The sequence below is a fragment of the Phaenicophaeus curvirostris genome, chromosome 1, assembly GCF_032191515.1.
Source record: "Phaenicophaeus curvirostris isolate KB17595 chromosome 1, BPBGC_Pcur_1.0, whole genome shotgun sequence".
Classification (NCBI taxonomy): Eukaryota; Metazoa; Chordata; class Aves; order Cuculiformes; family Cuculidae; genus Phaenicophaeus; species Phaenicophaeus curvirostris.
In genome coordinates, this window is record NC_091392.1 from 68,450,407 (window position 1) to 68,472,421 (window position 22,015).

General features: G+C 38.5%; 1 protein-coding gene across 4 annotated transcripts in view; it reads right to left on the reverse strand.

Moving 5' to 3' along the window:
- Window positions 1–1,825: 1,825 nt before the first annotated feature.
- The window catches only part of LMO3 (LIM domain only 3), a 56,374-nt gene continuing 36,184 nt past the window's right edge, over window positions 1,826–22,015 (reverse strand). For all 4 annotated transcript variants that reach the window (XM_069861927.1, XM_069861918.1, XM_069861908.1 and 1 more), the window contains 2 exons: window positions 11,732–11,857; window positions 1,826–2,840 (listed from right to left, as the gene is read on the reverse strand). In XM_069861927.1, the coding sequence (XP_069718028.1) occupies window positions 2,735–2,840; window positions 11,732–11,857 (232 nt within the window). In that variant the 3' untranslated portion in view covers window positions 1,826–2,734. The remainder of the gene's footprint in view (window positions 2,841–11,731; window positions 11,858–22,015) is intronic.

Genomic DNA, 22,015 nt, shown 5'->3' on the forward strand with positions numbered 1-22,015 from the left:
TGCCTTCATTCCTAACAAAGCCTTCCACAAGCTTAGTTGATTTTGGTGCTCTCCAGCCTCAGATCTGTGGTCATCTATTGGCACATAGAAATGCTCTGCTTCTCCCAGAATAGCCTTATGCTACTAGAGACATTTGCATGCAAAGCTGTTGGTTTTCTGAAGAGCCAAAAATGCTTTACAAAAGCAGCATATGCATTAGCCCCATTTGGCAGTCAGGGGCAACTGAGGCACAAAGAAGTTGAATGACTTGCCCAAGTGTGCAGCAAGTCAAAGATAGAACCAGTCCTTTCTTTCCTATTCCACAGCCCTATTTCTGAACCTGGGATTTCTATCCAGTCTGTAGTCTACTAATGGAAAGCATAAAAAACATCTTTCTCGCTTCTAACAGAAAGATACAAAAAAGGCTGCAGAAGAAAATTGAAACTAATCAAAATAAGATATGATTCTTCCCTTTCTGGCCATCCTCACTTCCATGAAAAGGACAACTAGTTTAGTGCACGTGAAATAGATCTGGAAGAACCTAATAGTACCTCAGACATCAACTGCTTCTCATCCCAAGGATATTAAGGGACTGTGAGAGGGAGTGGAAAGGGACTTCTGCTCAAGGTTAGGAAGGAAGATGGTCCACAAAATAGGACTAAATTTCATCTGAAAACCCATGTGGAGCTATTTCTTCTAATCAGCAAGAACCGCCTGAGGAGTTGTTGCATTTCTTACTTTTCCTGTATGATTCAAAGTCAAGTTTTGTGAGCCATGCTTATTTTTAAAAGGATTCACAGCCAGAAACAAAACCACACTGTAACAATAGTCATTAAAACTAAATATCCATTTCTAAATCAAGCCACTGTGCAGTGTACTCCAAACTATACACTAGAGGAATTACCTCACTGCATTACACAGTTGCTTTCCCCATCCCCAGGAAAAACATGTTGAAACTGCACAATTGGACAGGAAGAGCAGGGAAGGACAGCACTCAGCTTGAGCAAAGGTGGGGGTTCTTAGTCTAAATAAAAACAAGAGCTCTGCTTCATAGCAACATAGGGTATAGTAGGTTTCTTTTCTTTATTTTTTTTTTTAAAATTCTTTTTTCCTTAATGTTGTGGGGTTTTTTTAAATGCAGGCTGTTTTCCCAGTGAGATAGATTACAGTGGGAAAGAGAAATGAATTAAATATGCATTTAACAACTTTTTAAACATTCATCCTGCTTTCCCTTGCCAAACACCTGTAAGCTTTGTCATGGGTATGAGCACTTAGGGACATCCTGCTGATGCAATAGTTTCATGGCTTTAAAAACAGAGGTCCACTCCTCCTAGAAAATGGATTGATTACCAACTGTAGCTATCAGCAATGACTCCACCTCTGTCAAAAGGATTTTAATTGCCAGTACGGATGGGACCAACCTGTAGGTTGTTGTCATGGACAGCAAAGTACCTGTGTAGTCAACTGTGGTAGCTCTCACTTTCTGTAGTGGTATTGCAAAGTTTTGTCCCATCTACATCAGCACTTAAATTACCTTCAGCATTCACTGAGGTGGGTAATTAGTAACCGGTCACTCTCCTAGTGTCAGCTCAGGGTCATTTCCTGAATGTAAACAGACCTTCAGAGGGGGCTATTTACAGCGCCTTCTAGTTTCACTTTTTTCCAGGGTTCGTTGAGAACACACACCCAGAAAACTTTAGGGTTAAGCCCTGATTAAAACAAAGAAAAAGGGAAAAGAGAGAGAGAGACCCTCAAATTTTAAGAAATCTTTAAAATGTATATAAACTGAAGTCCTCTCACTTTAACCCCTCAAAAATTAAATGACTTCAGAAAAATAACATATATATATTTATATATATATAAAATAAGATACCCAGAGGCACTGGTTTGCATTAGGGCTTAATTTCCAGCTAAATTAAAACTCAAATCCAGGCATTTTGAATGCCTAAGGGGCACAAAAGCAGCACCCAAAATCATTAACTTTTGCACCTTTTATGATATATCCCAAACCAATCAGATTTCTTTTTCAAAATTTTGTAGTAAAATAAAAGTGCTCTTTGAGGAAAATCTATGCAATTAAATAGCAGATGCTTAACCCCTGAAAAATAGAGGCTTATAACAGAAGTGCTGATAGACCCTTAACCATAGCATCATTAGCAGCAGGTGCTGCTAGAGTTATTATTATTTTTCTAAATAGTTTTAATGTAAACAGTATTCTTAAGCTCTAAGTGTAGCATAATGGTTGGGATTTGCTCTTTAATTCTTTTTACTAGAAAGATACAGCTCATTTAAAATAGCTGGTAGATACAGAAAGCATAAATATACAGTAAATTTAGACACTGATTGTACTAAATGCAACAATACAAAGAAGCAAACAGGAACACAAATAGTAACACAATAAAACTGTATTACATTTGTGCTTCAAATATTACAATACATTATATACAATAGTCCAAAATAAACATCTCATGCCAACTGACACAAAAAGAAACGAACCCCCAAACAAACCAAAAACCCCAAGAGCAAGCAAAAAGAATCCGGCTGTATGTACAGTACCTTTTTAATTAACATTCAACTCTGAACTGGAGAAATTTTCACTACATACAGATGCAGTCCGCCTTTTACTTCACGCAACCATTCTGTCTCCCTATATCTATGCTATTCAGTAGGTTCCTGTGTCATTTCTTATATACATGTTGAGCAAAAAAAGATAAAAGAACATAGTGCTTTGTATTCTTAGTGATGTGGCATCAGATCAGCGAACCTGGGGTGCATAACCTTCTTTCATTAAACCCTCCTCATAGTCCGTCTGGCACAGAATCATGTTGTTCTTCAGGAAAAATTTGTCTCCAACGCAAAATCTGAAATTACAATAAGAGAGGGGAAAAAAAGGTAGATTCAGGAAGAATGACGTGATATGATCTTACACGTAAGGGTTGTATAAGTGTTCACACTTCTGTTATAGTGACCGCATGGCTTGCAGCTCCGCTGTCTGTCACAGCACGGGCAAACATATGTGCATGTATGTGAAACCCCAGCAGAGGAACTGCTCTGGCATCAGAATTAGTCCTGTGCTTTCAAAAAAATCTAGTGCATTCAAGCCCTTTTGCTTCCCCAGCCAAAGACTTTATTCAAATCCCACCATAAACTGTGGGAGTCCTGGATCAGGTCACTAGCACACAGATAAAACATAACAAGCACAAGCTATGGAGTTGAGTGAAAAGTAAATGCCCTGCTTTCACACGAACTAGAAGGAAAACAAAGTGATTGCATGCAGTAGGAAGCTCATCTGAGATATATTACATTCGTCTTGTGCAGGTGTACTGGTAAGAATTTCTTGATATATTTCAGTTACATGTTTTACTAGAACTGATTTAACCCAGTGGTTCTGAGAACAATTTCTAGCATACAAACAGCTTTACATATATTGTGGTACAAACTAGAGACACACAGGCAGGTATGCAGAGAAACCTTTTTCTTTTTTCGTGTAGGAGTTGATTATAAATTTAGTTACTCATCTAACTACTCTCTCTCTCTTGTGGTATCAGCATACCTACTTTGTTATACAATTATGTGCATCTGATTGCAACAAACCACTGCAGAGGTATTTCATTTGATTTTTTCTGATGAGTAGGAAAATCACATAATGTTAACGCTTCTGGCTAGCTAGCTTCAAACTTTGAGTAAAGTAGAATTTCCCAGCTAAGACTATGCTTCAGTATAAGAAGGCTTTTTACCAAAACCTCCATCAACCCCCCTGCAGCCTGATGAAGCCAGTCTTCTTGAAGATACTTAGGGAGCAAGTGAATAGGGCCAATGCATAGAAAAAGAGTTTCCCTGGTGAGTGCCTTGGCAGGGTTACGTGTCTCTGTTTACACTGAACTCTCCAGCTATAAAATATATTGGGAGGCACTGCTCACATTATTCCAATTAGAATGAAAGAAAGTAACCTAAATGAACCCCTTAACACTGATGTGAATAAATGAAACCAGTTTCTACCAGCTAATTATGGATCTCACTACACAAAGTATTGTTTAATGTGTAACAGATTATAATGTCCTTTTTTGTATAATTTCCAAACGGTGACATCTTGGACACAATTAAGGTCAGATATAAATGCTGTGGTGTTTACGGTAGATTTAACAGCAGAGTAGCTATGGGAATAGCTGTATATGTATTTAATTGTAACAATTTAACCTTCAAATGGTGGTGCCTGCTGTAGTTGACCCAATAAAACTACGTAAATTACACAGGTTGACCTGCTTGACCTTTGATAGCGGTCTCTCTTTATCAGATAGTCAATTTCTAATGATGTTCAAGCAGAAATCTTGGTGAATTGTCACAGATTAAATTGTGTATTGAAAGCAGTCCTTTAATGTTTTGTGAAGTTGGAGGTTTAAATGAGTAGCAGTTGGACTGATTTACATTTGTTAAGATTGGAATGCTAGACAAACAGAGAACCCATTTATTTTCCAACTGGGTAGCTTTGGAAATTTATCCTTATGCTAGCTAAATAGATAGAGGGAAAATAGTGTAATAAAAAAGTGGATTGAAGAGAATTAGCTCTGCTCTTAAAGGAAAATTGGTTTGTTCATTTGTGAACTTTTTTTCTGTAGGATTACTGCCTGCTGCTGATGACGACTGAAAATAGAGATTGTGGAATGATCCCGAAATCTTTAAGTTATTTATGGTCAAGACTCTTTCAAAGAATTTACAGGTTCCTGCTATCCTTCCCAACCCAATCCTGGTATATCAGGCTACTAACAACACAAAATTTTCAGTAGGCATGTTGAAATGCAGAATTCTTGAAGCAAAGAAGTTCTTTTGTAGTTTCTCTAGTTTACACCTTTGTTATTTTTTTCCGCTGACAGCAATGCTGAAAAATTTCTTTTGTGCAGTTCACTGGATCAGGTAAAGGTGTCTTAACTAGCGCTAAGATGTAAAAGTCACATTTAAAAAAAAATAAAAATTGTCCTTCTCAGTTTCCCTTAAATGAACATGCAGGGAAAGTTATGCATTGTGACAAATTAGTCACTCCTTTACAGTTTGCCCAAGGATTACTGGATGAGTGTCGAGCCAGCAGTGCCCACCACATCAAACGTCTATTGCAAAGCAAGCCGGCTCTCCCTATGGGTCAGGCACTGGTGGGAGAGACAACCACCTTTGCTTGCACAACAGAAAGCACTAACTGAGCTGTGAATGTTATTCAGCTACATATTCCTTTGTATTCCAGTGTAATACAGAACTTAGCAGACTAATTTGTTTAAAATATTTAGTAAATGAAATACCCTCCTAAAGTGCAATTCACTTGTAAAGCAATACACGGGACTTCTTGCAATGTCGCTTGCATCAAAATCCTGGCTGAAGGATTTTGTTTCTCAGCCCTCAGAGAAGTGCCACGGTTTGAATTAAACTATGCTAGCTACATGAGGGAGTCAGGATGCCTTTCCCAATAAAAAGTGTCAATGCCTTTTGCTTTTGCTATGTTAATATGTCGAGCCAGAAATGCTCTACCTATGTCTACATGGCATTTGACAGCTTTATGCATGAGTGGCTTTAAACATACACAGTTCCACAAATCATTTACCTTCCAAGTGTACAGCTGTCTCACAGAGAGGCTGCCAGTGGCCTGTCTAGACATGCTTGGCTGTGCGATAACCTGTAGGGTAGGAGACTGTCTGAATGGTACAGACACCCTCTGTGTTCATCTGGGGCTGCATTTGCCCCCTGGGGGTGATCCTCTGTGCTTTGGGGGAAACCTGTTACTTGTGATATTTCTGGCCCAAATTCTGCAACTGTTTTCATATCGTGCAAGTTCAATGACTGAAGCGCATTGGCAAAGACCGATGGTGAGGGTTGCATGTGCCCCTGGGTATTAAATGTGTGAATTATGCACTCATTAGGTGACAAGAGGTAAGCAGCATGTGAAAAACATTTAAAGGTGGCATGCGAGCTCCTAAGTACAATTAGACCAGGTAATTAGATAGCTGAAATATAAAAAATTCTGTCTGTCCACACTTTCAACCTTACTTGACTCTTAAAAGCATATTTAGCCTATTCTGAAGTCAAAGGTCTAAATCTTGCAATTACTTCAGACTGGTTTTGCACATTCTAGGATCTAAATGTGCCACAGCTTTAAAATGGAAGGGCAAATTCAAGCCTAGCCTTCCTACTCTAGCAAACGTTTCTTTTTTTTTCACAGAATTGGCATAGGATGTAAATCAGGGCACAATTTGGCCGTGTATATCAAATGGAGTCAAGGAACATATTGAGATGCCACTAGCCTAGTAGTATATAATGAGGCAGGGCTATTACTCTTCTAGCAGACAGATGGTAGTCTTCAGCCTTCCCTAAAACTCTCACCCAATTTATGTAATAGGCATGCAAGATGAACAGGGAAAAATATACAATAGGCTACATTAACATGCCAGATTGGACTTACCACCATAAATTGATACTACTACTTTTGACACGACTGTGACATTAGTAGAATGGCCATTATAATTAACCTACATCCTAGAATTCCCGTCATATTTTACAATGGCAAAAGGAAGGCCATTTATATTACAAAATGACCTCTGTTATCACCTTGTTTGGAAGGGGAACATGTGCCTAGGCTAATCACAAGAAGTACAAAACTTCCATTTCGAGAAATAGCTATTTCATTGTACAGAACAGGTATTTAAGGAGATCTCACTACTGTCTGTCATCTTTTCTGATGTACAGGATGTGTGTCAAGGTACTGAAGACTTCTTAAAAAATCGAGAGAAATATTGCTGTGAACAAAGATGGCTGTGTGTGAAGTGCCTCCTCTGGTAATGTCACATCTTTGTTGTGACAGAAAGCAACAACATCTGGAAACATTTAATTATTTCCTCTAGGATAAAGAAAGCTCAGACTTAACCACACCCACACCTTTCACCTCTGCTTTGTGCACTCAGTGATGAAACTTCTCTTCTGCTTTTCCTCCTTTCCTCTTTTTTAAAAAATCTCTTTTCAGTTTCCAGCATAATTCAAATTAATGTTAATCTATATGCATCACTAAGAGAACAAAGCCACTCTTTTACATCACAGTTCATCAGTCCACCCCTATGGTTTACTAATTGTAGGGTTCTGTCAAAATGTCCATTTATTGTCAAAAGCTGGAAAGTGGGAGCTGTGCCTGGGTTTGTGCATTTTTACCAGCATGATGTACTATATATACAAACAAATGACAACGAACCTCAACTTGGTGTGCTTTTCATTTACTGTTTTTTTTTAAAGCAGGTATGGAAAATGTATTAATTTTTATTGTAAATTTAGAGTCACTCAAGGAAAAAAAGCACTCTTCAGGTTTTCAGAATTTATAAAATGTCCACTCATGCAAAAATCTAATGTTGATGTTTGAAATAAGGATTACCCTGGCAGTGAATTCCCTCCCTGCCACTTGACAGAGAACAAAGGCAGCATTGTGTGGGCATTTTACAGTTTATATGAAAGGTAAGTGTTTACAGCTACATCAGGACAGTGATCTGAATGAGTATGTAACCATTTTCAGTCTAGTTCCCATTAAAATAAAGGCTGCTTTGGATAGACGGATAGAACTGTGGATTTAAACACACCTCCGTGGCACCAGATGGGGGTTTTAAACCATACTCCAAGCTGACTTCAGACAGCAGAGAGAAAATATCACAGAATTATGCAACAATCTGCTAAAGCAGCCAACAAAGTGTGAAAGGAAGGACATGGAAACTCCAGAAAGTGGGGAAGCCAAAGGCAGAGTGATATTATCGCTGTAGTTGAAAGTGTCGAGCAAAGATACAGCTGAGCCCACCCGCAAGATTTTCCACTCCATTTTACTAGTCACATACATACGACCTGACAAAGTGTGAAAGACAGTCTGTTTACAAGTTTATTTTTCCTGTGGTTTCCTTTTTTATTCCTTTAAATTTTCTGCAGAAATTGGCTATATCAGGGCTACTGCCGCTGTGAGGTGAAGTGCTTCTGAGAAGTTTAATATGTTTACAGAGAAGAAAGTGGAGTACTTGCAGCATTAAGATGACAGTTATTAAGCTCTGTGGGTATTTAGGAGATGGAAAATCTTCAAATTAATAGTAAGCTGGACAGAGACATGAAAGATAAGGGGATGTTAAAAACTTTTGGCTAGGAGCACAGCTTAACATTCACAGAATCCCTACAGCTTTAAGCATCATTATCAAGAAAAAATGGGAAATATATGTCAAAAACTGGCTGGTTGGAGCAATTAGATCCTAGAGCTGAATAGCTTTATGAAAGGGAAAATACAAGATAGTGCCTATTTGAGAGGACTAGGCTCGGTGGCTCAGGAGATCCCTTACAGCCCTGTCTATGTCTACAGACCTGAATACAGCCTGTCTTCCTAGAATACAGTATGTGAGAAACCTTGATTTTCTTCTCAGTCTGAAAATGTAGCCTTCAGGAGGCCAATAAAAGGGGACAGGCACATTATGAGTTAGCTCAGAGATGGAATTTATGGCCTGAACAGAAGTCCCCTGAAATCAAGGGTGTCTAACTACCACCCACACTGAGACTTAAGCTGGATAGTGAGTTACAGATACACAAAAATAAGAAAGCAAACAATGAAGTTGTACATAAAAGCAGAAAAGTCACTGAATCTTTCACAAAAAGCAACAGGCAAAAAACTGGGCAGGCTCCTCTTACCTTGGCCAGGACCAACTATTTAATGGGAGGAATAAGACCATGCAATAGCAATCCTGAAGGCTGCCCAAAGTGTTGGTCTGATGCAAATTAACGTGATTATTAGTTAGCTTGGAAAGTGGAAGGCATTGGAAAAAGCAACCAGACACAAAATGTCCGAAGAAATTCAGTGTTCCCAAATGCAAACTGAACAATTTAGTCTCCTCATGAACGCTGCAAATATTCTGTTAGGAAAAAAGCCTAAATGGTAGATGATAACTGAAAATCTGCAATATGGAACTGAACAGGGTGCGTTATATATTCTCTGGTACTAGTCCTATTATGTTGTACTGGTATCAGTATGAAGAATGATCCAAACGATTTAAAATTTAACAGGGGAAGAGAACATGATGGTGGGGAATAAGGTCAAACATACATGTGTTGCAATAGACAGTAAGCCCTGCTGCCTCCATTGGTGATTTTTTGATACCGCTGATGAGTTTGTAAATAAAAATATTCTCTTTAATAAATAAGTTCCACATTAGGGAGAGTGGCTGGAGTGAAAGGGAAGAGTAGAACTAAAAAACCTCAAGAATATTATTTTGCACATGAAGGGGCAGTGTGGCATAAAGAAAGAAAATTAAGCTGCTATCTTATAAACTCATACTCACTTGGGATCTGCTGTTTAGTTTTGTTTACCTTAACTAGGGGAAGAAAAAAGGATCCTGAGAAGGGCAGCAGAAAATATTAATAGCATAATGGCTGATAAGATTATTCAGTTTAGTAGAAAAGAAAAAAGAAGTTTCATCTCAGACATTAAAAACCTCTGAAACTGGTGATGAGTCAGGTTTCTAGCATTCCTATTTTTTATTTTTATACAAGTAATGCAAAACAAAAGTTTTAAAGCTATTTATTAACTGGAGAATATAGTCAGTGGGATGCTTTACCACAGGGACCACACAAGAGCTATGTTGGAGCATCCATGAAATTTATTGTATAAAATAACAAAATTAATTCTTCAGACTCCCACTAGCCCCAAATCGTGAGAAAGAAAGGCACCCTACAGGCAGTCTGTTTTATCAGGCTCCATGAGAGCTATTGCAATATAATCAGGATTAGAGGAAATTTTGAGAATTTCTGAAATTCTTTGAAACTCCTGGAACCACTCTCTGTTTTGAACTAGACTGTATTTCAGGTATATAAATTCTTTTGTTCCTAGCCTAAGAACCCTGTAGATTATTTCCACAACTCTTTTCCCAAACTACATGCAAAGTAAAAATCAAATAAGAGCCGCGATTGAAGACTCAGGAATGACAAGGCTAAGAATTATTAAATATCCCTGGAAAGCTCTGTTTCAGAGCACCTAACAGCACTTTTCCAGGGGGATAGTAAAAGAGGAACATTAAAAATAATCACAACAGCTTTGCTTTTAGGAGGGAAGAAAAAGAAAGTTCACTTCCTCAGATCCAAGAGTGCTAACTATGATGAAAATCTTTTGCACTCAGGGTAACAAACATTGTCTGCTTTGCTTGACTGATGAAGATTAGCTGACTTCTTACATTAAAGAAGTTTGTCTTGTATGGGCTGAAGTGACAAGACAATAACTAAGTGCTAATTGTGCATAACCAACACTAAAGATATGCAGCCCCATTATGGCATGTAATAAATGAAGCGAACAACAGAAATATATTAGGCACTTTAATAATGATACTAGAACCATGGTTTGGAAAAAAACAGGGATGTGAAGGGTTTCAGAAACGAAGCCTAGGATTATGAGTGTCTCACTTAAGTGGGCACTACTGGAGGCTCTGTCTGCCTTATTCGGTATATAGCCTCTTAGTTCTGTGGCAAGACAAAATTGATATAGGGCTTTAAACAGCATTAGAACCTATAATTACTTTGCATTATTATATAGTTTAAGCAGTGGTTATTACTTGCCTGGTATTTTAATTTCCCATGCAACATGATGAAAAAGGTCAATTTGGCTTTTTTTAAAGAGAGTAATTGTAGTGTGCTACACTTATTAGCAGCTCTACATTTTATGGTTCTTTAGGGATGTTTGATTTTTAAATGACTACAGTGTTACAAAATAATACACTATGGAACAAGGTGAGTTAGCAAAGCTTATTTAGAGCTATATCTAACTTCGGAGTGTTAAGACTATTCCTAATTTTTTGTTACTTCCCTAGAAATGTACATCTTCTGTTTCTTCCTACTTGAGAGTGAAGAAAAATATGAATGCTATAAAACTCTAAATAGAATCATGTAATAACTGAAAAAAACCCATAATGGGTACATTAAGGAGTGGACATAATTGGTTCTCTCATTTCTTAGACCTCAGAGAAGTCACTGGCAAAGCTGATAGCAGCTCTTGTGGAGTCAGAAATGGAACTCAGTGAGATCTCTGACAAGACTTGGCCACCACTTTGAACGAATGAAAGCACTTGCTATAATTTCAACTGTATTTGCCTCTGAAAAATTCAGTTCTTACAATTTTATCATTTTTGACATTCGTTCTGCAACTGTATCTTAAGGGAGATGCTTCAGAACAAAGTGTCAGGTTCGGATCCTTGGGGTTTTAATAATCCACAGTTAGGATCCAGAAATAAGAATTTAGCATAAGAAGTGTGACAGTGCTACAGAGAAAACGGTGGGAACAACATCTTTTAAATGTAAAATGATTACAGTTCTGGCAACAGGAAGAAACAAAATGTACTTTAAAAGAAGTAGATGTGATAAAAATGAGGAATTCAAGTGAAATTAATGTAATAATGACAAATGGTGCTGCTATGCTCTTCTGCAGAAAAGGATCTCAAAGTCCTTTATAAATATTAATTAATTAGACTCGACAGACAGCCTTATGAAGGAGAGGAAGTAACATTATTCTTGTTTATTGATGCAGAATTTGAGGCACTAAAAGTTTTCTGGCCAAGGTTATAAAAGATGTTCTGTATCAGCCCCACGAAAAGTATCCAGGTCCTACTCTCAGTCTTGGCTTTCCTCTACTGGTAAAAGTTTCCTCTTCACTTAAATGTATGCCCACACAGGTGCCGAATTAGCACTTAACTTATGGAACAGATCCAAGAAATTCTCTTACCTCTGATTACAAAGTTGACATGCAAAGCAGTCCAGGTGATAAACATTGTCCTTAGCTCTCATCACCATCTCAAAAGCAGGTATGAGCTTACTGCAGGCAGCACAGTTTCCTGTAACGCCAAATAACCTGAAGATATAGAAAGAAATACATTACTGAAGATGCTTAGCTGGAAAGAAAATCAAGCTTTCTTTTTTTTTTATCGTTTTATCTTTTTTTTTTTTTTCTTCATCCCCCAGCAGTTGCCTGGCCTTTGATTGACTTCCCAGTATATCTCCCTTTGCAAAGGCTGGTCTTAGTGGTACAAGTCTGCCCAATTTACAATACAAAAGCATAGTCCTTTTTGCTGGAGAGCTTTATGAAGCAGTGACAGACTAATATTGCACCTATTGTGATGTTATTTTTTTCTGCAGGTTATATTGACCTTTCTTGATACAAGAAATATCTTGTTTAACGAAACAAAGAAATAGTAAACACATTAGGGATGTTACATAACTGCACAGACAGAGGTCAAGCTGTTAGCATATGCAGGAAGAGTCTTCTGCTTGGATCCTGCCATACAGACAGGAGCCACATAACCTTGGCTTTTGGTGCTATTTATTATTAAAACACACTTTAGCTAGAAAAAGAAATAACACTTGAAAAAGCCAATATTCTTCGCATTTTTGACATCTAGTGCTAAAAGCTTTACCACTATTATTAAAAGAACATTTTATGAACAAGTCATTTAAATCGTCAGAAAGCATTAGCAGTTCATGCACCTTACAACCCTATACCATAGTTATTGCTATGATTATGTTATTCAGGTAGCACATTAAAGTAAATGAGGCTGTAAACTATATATAGTCACATCAGGAGTAGAGGTATAAAATACTATAAGAACAATATGAAATGCTGGTTTTGCCAGACTTCTATATAATTTTTTTTAAAATTCTCTTTGTTAAAGATTTTTCAATACTTTTCAAGTGGGTGTATTAAAAAAATATCACACATATGCATCCTTTTGTAACATAGAAGGATTATAATGAACAAGAAAAAATACGTTACCTCTACATGGCAGCAATCTTTGAAACTAAGTTTATTTAAACTACTTAGTTGTGATGGATTATTAAAAGTAATGCTCTGCTTGTGCATAGCAGTTAATGCTGTTTTTAACTACGAAGCACACTAGATGAAAACGCCACATCTGCCAGTTTTCTTTTTTTCCTCAACATCAGGCTGACAGCAGAAAAATATAATGGCTCTCAAGGGAAGCACCAAATTAAAAGCAGTTCTAAACTAATGAATTCAAAGGTGCTCTGTAGAAAATTCAGTTTGGTAACATAAAAATGAACACAGATTTTTAATCATATCCCTCCATTTTACTGAATTTCATGGGTTACCAACAAGTCTACTTGATTCCAAATCTTTTTACCTTCTGCTTCTGCTTAAGGTGTGCTGCCAACATAACACATGCCTGCTTATTTTTAAAGTTGAGATCTTTTTTCTGCTGTCTGAGATGCCAGTTACTATGATCACTGGGAGAAGCACTGGAATAAGGCCATCCTCACCAGCTCTTGTTAGAATGGCTCAGGTCAACCTCCAGTTCTGTTAAGTCTAATTACTAAAATAATGGATTATTTAAACAAATCATAAATATTCCCTTTATGAAACATACTGTTCCAGTTCCATCTCCATCATGCATGGATTTCACCAAGGTTATCTAAATCTCACTCAGACTTTCATTTCTCATCTTAAAACTTAGTTGCCTCCACAGTCATTGGCTGGCTTTGCATTAAAAAAAGACTAAATCCCTTGATCAAAGGCCCAGCTCTGTTTTCCTTCACATCTATGTAGAAGATAATGGTAGTTAAGTTGTACAACGAGAGCAGATTGGGCTGCAAAAGATACTGAGTAAGGACTGTAGGTACGTTCTACTATTATTCCATATGGTTACAGTAAAAGGAAAGTCAGACTGTAAGTCTCTCCAACAGCAATATTTAAGCACATGCTTGAGAATGGTCCCAACAACTTCAAGCTCAGCACAGATGGATCAGACACCACCTCAATACTCAGTTTAGGTACAACAACTGAATACTTGAGATGCAGCTCAAGCCCCTTTCTGGAGAGCGTGCCAGGGCAGGCTGTGTCACCTTTCTCAGCCATGTCCTCTTTGCAGGGGTGTGTCTGTGTGCATGAGAAAGTGGAAATCCGTTACGTCTAGAATTGCAGTTTTGCATGTTGCACAATGGGGAAACAATCTGGGACTGTCATTCAGCACTGTGGAAGATGGAGATTTACTGCACCATAGTCCACTATGTGCAGATTTTCCACAGTTCCCAAAACAGAGACCCCCACAGAAGCTGCTTCAGCGAAGTACCAGATATATCAAAATTTTTCAATTACATAAAAGGAAGGAGGCCTGCCTTGCTGTTGGTTCTTCCCCACCACATACAAAATAAACATATGAGATTTATATTAGCTATTCTTAATTTTGGATAAAGCTGTTTATATGAAGTACATAGTTTTCACCCATTAATAATAATAATAAAAACCCCACAATGCCAGTTTGAAATTCTGGACATAGTTTCCCCCAATTTCAATTGCTCTCGCTCCCTGAGCATTTATCAGCTACCTGATTAGAATTTGTTTCCACACAAACCATTGATCATCAGCCTATTACTAGGCAAATGACAGTTAATTACCCACTACATTAACCACTGGGACCTGAGACCTGCTTCTGCTGCCATCAGTCAACATGATAAATGTGGCAAGTTCAGTAATGCATGGCCAGCCCTGAGCTGCCTGCTATAGTGTGAACAACCCTCAATCTCACTTCCAGGCCCAGGAAAATCTATGGCAATCTGCATAATTACAAGCTCTGGGTTAATAACAGACAAATGATTTGTTGCATCTAAACAAAGTCCTTGGAATGGGCCTGGTCTCCTGTGGCTGCCCGGGCTGCTGTTGTGCCACCCGTGTGCTTCCCACTACAACGTGCACAAAACAGATCTCCAACACTGTATCCTTCCAATTTGTTGCCCTCCAATTTATGGATTCTGCATATGTGATTTTTAATCATTAAAGAACTCTTGAAGCAATATTATCTTAATTATTCTCTGCTGTAACCAGGGAATTAGGCTTCAGATAAAATTTTCTTCTTCTGTGCACTTTCTCTGCCTCGCTGGAGGCTCCATCAGTTTTCATCTACACCTGGACTCTGAAATTCTAATGATGAATTATTGCCCCTTTTCCTAAGAGGGCGAACCTTACAAGGGAACATTTTACTGAACTGTCAGCTCACAGACTGAGTGCGGAGATGCGGAAATCTGATCTAATTTACTGCAAAACGATGCATTTGTTAGACTTTCTCCTCAGTTTGGTCCAAGGATCAAGAGATCAGTCAGGAGCCACCTTCATGTACTCCTTTGCACAGGAGTATGTGCACTCGACTCTCCATACACCGGTTTTTTCTTTCCTTCCCTCTTTAAACTTGTTACACAAAGAAGTTTCTAAAACATAGAAATTTTACTATCAGAGACAAGAAATAGTTTCTTGGCAGGCTCTTAGCTAGAGCTGATACACTGAGCTACAGTCTCTTGCTTTGTTTTATCAAAAAGTGGCAAGGATTTCAATTCTACATAGTACTCACAGCTGTCTGGTATCATTCAGTGCTTTATTTACCACTCTCTCTGTGGTAAGAGAAGGCTCACTCCTTCCCCATCTACTTACAGGTATTATAGCTACCTCTGCACATTAGAAAACTTTCTCTTACTGATTTCGTGTAAGAAGAAAGGATGTGAAAATTTAAAAGTTCAAGGATGGATCTCTTCTCTTGATATGCTGAACCAACATCTGAAATCTTATATTTATACCATATATACAAAAATAGAGATTGGAACAATCAGCCACAGCAAAAGCTTTCATTCTTAATGGATTTAAGTGGTACAGAACATCCCGCACAGAGCTAAAAAATGAAAGACATGCAGAAGCCCTTCTACAAACAAATCCAAACCTGACATTTTGAGCAGCAAAAAGTGTGATTAAGCACCAAGCTATTGATTCTACTTCAGTAGGTTTACTAAACAGAAACCTGAAGGTTAAGTACTGAAAGATGAGAAAAGGGGAAAAGTTGGGAAGGGAAAGACAAGAAAAAAAAGAGGAAAGGAAGAGAAGACAGATATGCAAAAGTGCCAACACACTGACTAAACTACGCTATAATTATGATGCTTGTGCTTTCTAGAAAGACTCAGTTTAACCATATCCACGCCAATTTCCATCCACTCGTACAGATTTTTTGTGAGGCCCCGAGTAAGATGGCGGCAGGGGGTAGCTTGGTTCTCATCATTAAGAAAGGCCCCATCATACAACGTACCATTAGGCAGAATCACGTACACACTAAGATGAAACTGACTTGGGCCATGATTCCCTCTCAATTTATGTGGGACTTCCACAAGACGTTGGTTACAGCTGTTCCCACAAGCATCCTCCTTTTTGCTGTTCTTGTTTGACAGCTGTCCTCTGCGAGATCCGTTAATTTGCTACCAAGATCTCTCTTTTGTCTACTTTAATTTTATATTAAAATGTTGCATCATTTGGATAAGACATCTAGGTTTCCAATAGGAGTACAAAATGCCTGTTTGCACAGTGAAAAATGAAGAAGAAAAAACATCTTGAGATTCAGAAATGACAAAGCAGACATTAAACGCAATTTCTCTTGTAGTGCATTAATTATGGATAGTTTCACATGGCTTCAAATTATTTTTTCTCCTCATTTTCACTACTGGGTTAACTAAGTTCATTAGTGAAAAAATATATACGGGAGCTGAGTTCCAGACCTGCTTTCACCACTAACTGAGTGGGTGACCCTGGCAACTCACTTAATTTTGGTCTCAATTTATTCATTACAAGAAGGTGAGACTTAATATTCACATTGTAATACCCCTGCTAGATACGGTTTCTATAAAAAAAAGTGAAATACTACTTTTAAACCCCTGTTCTTCACTGGGCATGAAGGATCAAAATAACACACACACCGTTTTAAATGTAATCATTTACTGAAATAGACAATCAGTTTTTTTTCATAGTAGATTTGCATATTATTCAGGATTTCAATTCAAGATGTATGCGCTGAAAGGCAGAATTTGGCCCTTAGCAAATATTTCAGACAGCATAAGCTGCTATTTGGAGAAGCATAAAACCACATAAAAGAATCTAAAAGTTAATGAGAGAGAAAAAAATTATCTAAGGATCTAGATTACAAAGCACATTGAGAAGCACAGTTTTAAAGAATACGTAATTCTTACATGCTGAATATTTTGATCATTAGGTGGAGATTTCTTAGACATTTCTAAGTGACTTAGGGACACAAGAACTACTAGTTTTAAACAGTCCATATTCTCTAACTTCCCACAAGATATTTTTGAAAATTGTCCCTGACAAACTGTAGAGAAAGGAAGTGGGTAAATTTGTCCCACATACATTTTTATGAATGCCTGGAACACTTATTTCACTCCCATCCATCCTCCATTCCCTGCAACAACTTTCTAAATACTCAGAGGAAATGAAACATGTCTCCAGCCAAGGGGAGAGTAGAAGCTGCCCCATGTTGCCCACTGAAATTAAACTATACAAGTCCAGAAGAAACAACAGCAGAGAGTACCTCATTCACCCTGTTCATCCACAGACCTCCTGACCGCATTCACTGTAATCCAGTAAAAGACTTTGGTTGCCTCTGCCTCAGTTAGCTCTGGTCTGATAATCAGCAGGGGCCAGTGAAACAGAGACTCCTTAGAAAGAAAGGAAAAATGTGGGGAACAAACTTCATGGACAAGAAAATTGCCACTTTTGAAATGGTTCTGGAGTCTCTCCTGTATCCTTGTTGCTGCTTATATGTCTTTCTCTAAGTCCCTCTCTTTTGAAGACTTTTCTTGACAAAACTTGGTGTCAAATAAGGGGCAATACAACGAAGCTGCCAACCAGGATGCTCAACAGATTGAAGCATTGACACTCCCCAGCTGCAGGTGAAGCAGCCAGATTTCCATGAGAGCTCAGCTATCTGGGTGCTGAATTATTGTTGAAAATGTAGTATCACAAGTGTCATAACATGGGAGAAGGTAGATAATATGGCTTAGATGCCTATTCAAAACAGCTTAAAAACTTGTCCCCAATTTTAGATACTGAAAAAAAAAAATTAAAAGACAAACAAAACAGTCCAGTCAGTTTAGGCGTGTTAAGGAAGGCATTCAAACACAATTGCTGAAGTGTGCTTAAACATTTACTAAAATCAAAGGCTGGTTCAATGTTTGCCTCTTTTGGTAATACTGTGAAAAGAGTTTTGCCAAACTAGACTAGACAAACCTTTTTACCTCAGTACCCTTCATTTTATTTTAGAAGCAAACTCAGACACTGAAGAATTAACTTGATGTTCCAAGTATACTGATATTCATAACACTGTTTTTGTAGGAATACCCAGTGCGTGGCCCCTGAAAACACAACTCTGTTACTGAGGGTGAGCTGCAGTACACTGCCAGGGTCTTTGCTACTGAAAATTCTGAGTTGCTAGCTGGATTGCAGGCAGATGGAAATGCAGCAGTAAAGCAAGGCTGTAGCCTTGCAGCACAGTGACACACCACTCATCTGAGTGTGTTTTGCTTTCATGTTTAGCTAGCCTGGGTATGTAAGTAATCCCACCTGGCTTTGGTTAGGCTGTGCACGACATTTAGCACTTGCATATCTGCAGCATGATCCACACGCTGAAGACGAGCAGTGCAAACCTCTCTTAGGTGAAGCTGCTATTTCTCACACTGTTCTACTTTATACGACTGTCACAGCAGAAAATAATTGTATATAATTCGAAGTCAAATAGTTAATGCAGGGGGTGGGGTTTTTTTCGTCTTTTTGCATTCAGGTTTTAGGTGTTGCCCTCATCACTGTAAATGGTAATTTAATGTAGCTGAGCCATTCCCTTCAGCACAGACTTCCAGTTTGTTCCATCTGTGTAGAGCAAACTATTTGCCAAACTCTGTCCCATGCCTGCTGAAGTTCATGAAACTGAGCCTTTTTTTTCTCTGCAGACTGCATGAAAGCATTCTTTATGTAAAGTTAACATGGATGAATTCCATTTTCAAACACCTCAAAACCAGTCATTCAAAACAAAATATAGATTTACTCTATATCCTTCCCTAATTAGGTTATTTGTGTTCTGTGAAACAATCTAAGCTTTCATTTCAAGTAAGTATTACCAGCCTTAATTTTGACTTGAAAAATCTGAAGCAAGACCAGACATAATTGATGTAATACCGCTTTTCTAAACCTATAATTTGAATAAACTCTGGGAAGTGAGAGTTTTTTTGGTCAATAGAGTGTTAAGTCTGAAGCCTAAATCACACAAGTTCAAAAAAACCCCTTGTTCATGTTAGGAACAAATATAGCTACATCGTTTATGTGACAGCCTGCTACCCTGTCCCTTCAGTCATGCAATCAGATCATCAAACTTTCAGTTTAAAGCTAAAATGCAATTTTAAGAAGTATTCTGGACTAATTTACTATCTGCTTTTAATCAAGTTACAATTTTGTTTCATTTTGAATTTTCTTTAACTGCTCTCATTGACTCAGATGAAAAGCAAGGATGATTGTGCCCAGTACGCAATGATCTATGCCTGATGTTGTGGAAATAAATTCAAGTTAAAAATGACCTCCCAATGCACTCAGGGCTCTGCTTTGCACCACCACTCATGCATCGTGACATCCTTAAACTTCTACCAGTAAAGTCAACATCAATATTACATCCATTTCTACAAAGCAACCATATAAACTTCATCTTTCTACACAAGCTTTGCTTTAAATCATGCATATAAATCCATCTACAAGCATAGGCTGAATCCAAAAACTTGCAGATACTCAGCAGACGTATTTTCATTGTCAAACTCAAGCAACGTAAAAACAAATCTAATGCCCAAACTCAAATAAGAATATGAATGCAATATCCTGAGCTGGTTTCCAGCCTGGGGGTAGGTCTAACAGGCACTGCATAGTGGTATGGTCAGGCTCGGCTAAGTGCTGCACCTGTGACTGTGTAGCACTCCACCGGGGCTAATTAGGTTCATGTCCCAGCTAACTAACTGCTCACATTGCCACTTAGATGTGTCTACACATCTGGAAGCTAATTTAGGGCTTTGTGCCACGTACTGCACAATATGGATATTACTAAAGAGTGTACCTGTACCTTTTGGTGGTGACGAAGCATTGCTGAGCTCCATTTGCCACCTGCCCCCCACTTCTTCTTACCGGAAGGAATGAACTCAAAGGTGGTACAGTGATAACTCAGTAAGATTGCTGAAAACAGGCTGGAGGTACGGGACCCTCAGTGATGACCTTCACTATGGTACCTACAGAAAAGTGATGCTCACCTGCCACATGGATGCTGCTTCATGCAATAGCCATCTGTCCTCTTTTTAACTCCATGCAACTGCAAGGTGGTGCGGATGACTTGCAGGCCCTCCTAGGAGGGAGCCAGTGTCACCTGCAACATGGATATGGGGACTTTATCACTTGTCCTACAACTGCATACAGCTCCACGTTCTGCAGACGAAGCAGAATCCAACAGAGATGCTTCTAAGGTGCATTTTAGATTCAAATCCCCCACAAAGAGCTAAACAGAGAAGGAGGGATCTAGGAAGAAAACTACCTAAATGAACAGAAAGCCCCCAAAGAAAGTGGCCAAGCTCCTACTATTTCCCAACAACTATGTTGTTTCTCCAGTGACTAAGGAGAAAAGGTCTAAGTGGAGCATTCAGAGTTTGCCTCTGGAGATGGGGGAGGGGAAGGAAATTAAGGTACAAATATATAATTAGCTGCTTAATGTGAGGCACATAAAACATAGACATTTTTCATTTTGCCCCAGAGGTGACTGAGAATGTAGAACCTCTGGGTAAGAAATCAATGCACAGACTGTCAGGTAAATACATATTGAAATAGAAGTGGGGGGTAAGTTAATAGTTCTATGAGGTCATATAATAAAGTCTACAGTTCTTTCATCAGTGCTGTGAACAAAGCAGTTACTGTGTTTCTCCCTTGGTGTAACAGCAAAGACGGTTGGTAGACTCTGAAAATAAATTATGCCATGCTTTATTAAATGGTAAACAGCTGTTCCAGCCACAATATAGCACATGCTAATTGAAGAATGCCTTAAGCAGTCCTATAATAAAAGGCTTTTAGGAGTTGGAGAGGAAAAAAAAGCCAGCATCATGACAGACTTACTATCATAGGTTCCCTTAGTTAAAATTCAACACATGGGTCATTCAAGGTGAGAAGTATATTCTGGGAGAAGATCTACAGTAATGAACATTTAAGAATCATTAGCAGGCTCTTTCATGCCATGATGCTGTAGGCAAAGACGTGCTTAGGTAGGAAGTACAGCCACAAGGTTCTCATCGTGTTTACATGTCTTGTTTTTCTAGGAGATATGTATCCAGCAATACAACAAATGTGCGAGAAGAATTGCTTTTTTCGAGGTGGTGGTCCCCAGTTCAGAAACATCACTGCTTGTGGGAATCACCCCCGAGGTTTTAGCAGGGAAGGAGAGCTATGGTGCAAGCTGTAAAAGAGCATACGTATAACAGACAGAACATGCTACACTGCAATGTGACCCCCCCAAGATGGAGTTTCCTGAGCAGCTGTACTGTCATACACCAAAAGCCCTGGCCCCTTGTCCTCGCCTGGTTCTGTCGGGCTGAGGAGGTGTGCTGTGTGCAGCAATTATCAAAGGGGCTACTAGGAATGCAAGGTATGGTCATTTTTTTTCGCATTAAGAGGTTCATGATGAAAGTCAGTAGTGAACATAAGTCAATGTTTAGAGGAGGGAAAAGAAGTCTCCATCCCTCATCCCTACGCTACCTTGCTAAGTACCCTTGTGCAAATATACCCCCTTTACACCTCAATTTTCCCATCTTTACTTTGCATTAAAAGGACAAGAGGAAACTTGGTGTGCAAAAGTCCCTTAAGAGCCCTGAATGATAGGTACTATGAAAAATATGAATGTATTTATAGCAGCTACTCACTGACATAAGCATTTGCCCAAGAATAACGTTCGGATATATGGTATTCAGACTAAGAGGCACCTGCTTTCTGGAAAATGTTTGCAGAGCTAAACTAGGTGTGCATGCACGTGCATGTGTGTAAGCATGTGTGTAAAATAAAAATGACAAAATAGTTCTGCAGGAGAGAATAATAAGGAAGAAAGTCATGTTTCCCCCACTATACAACACAATAATTTCTTGTCCTGCATTTGGAATTTCTTCTTTCCAA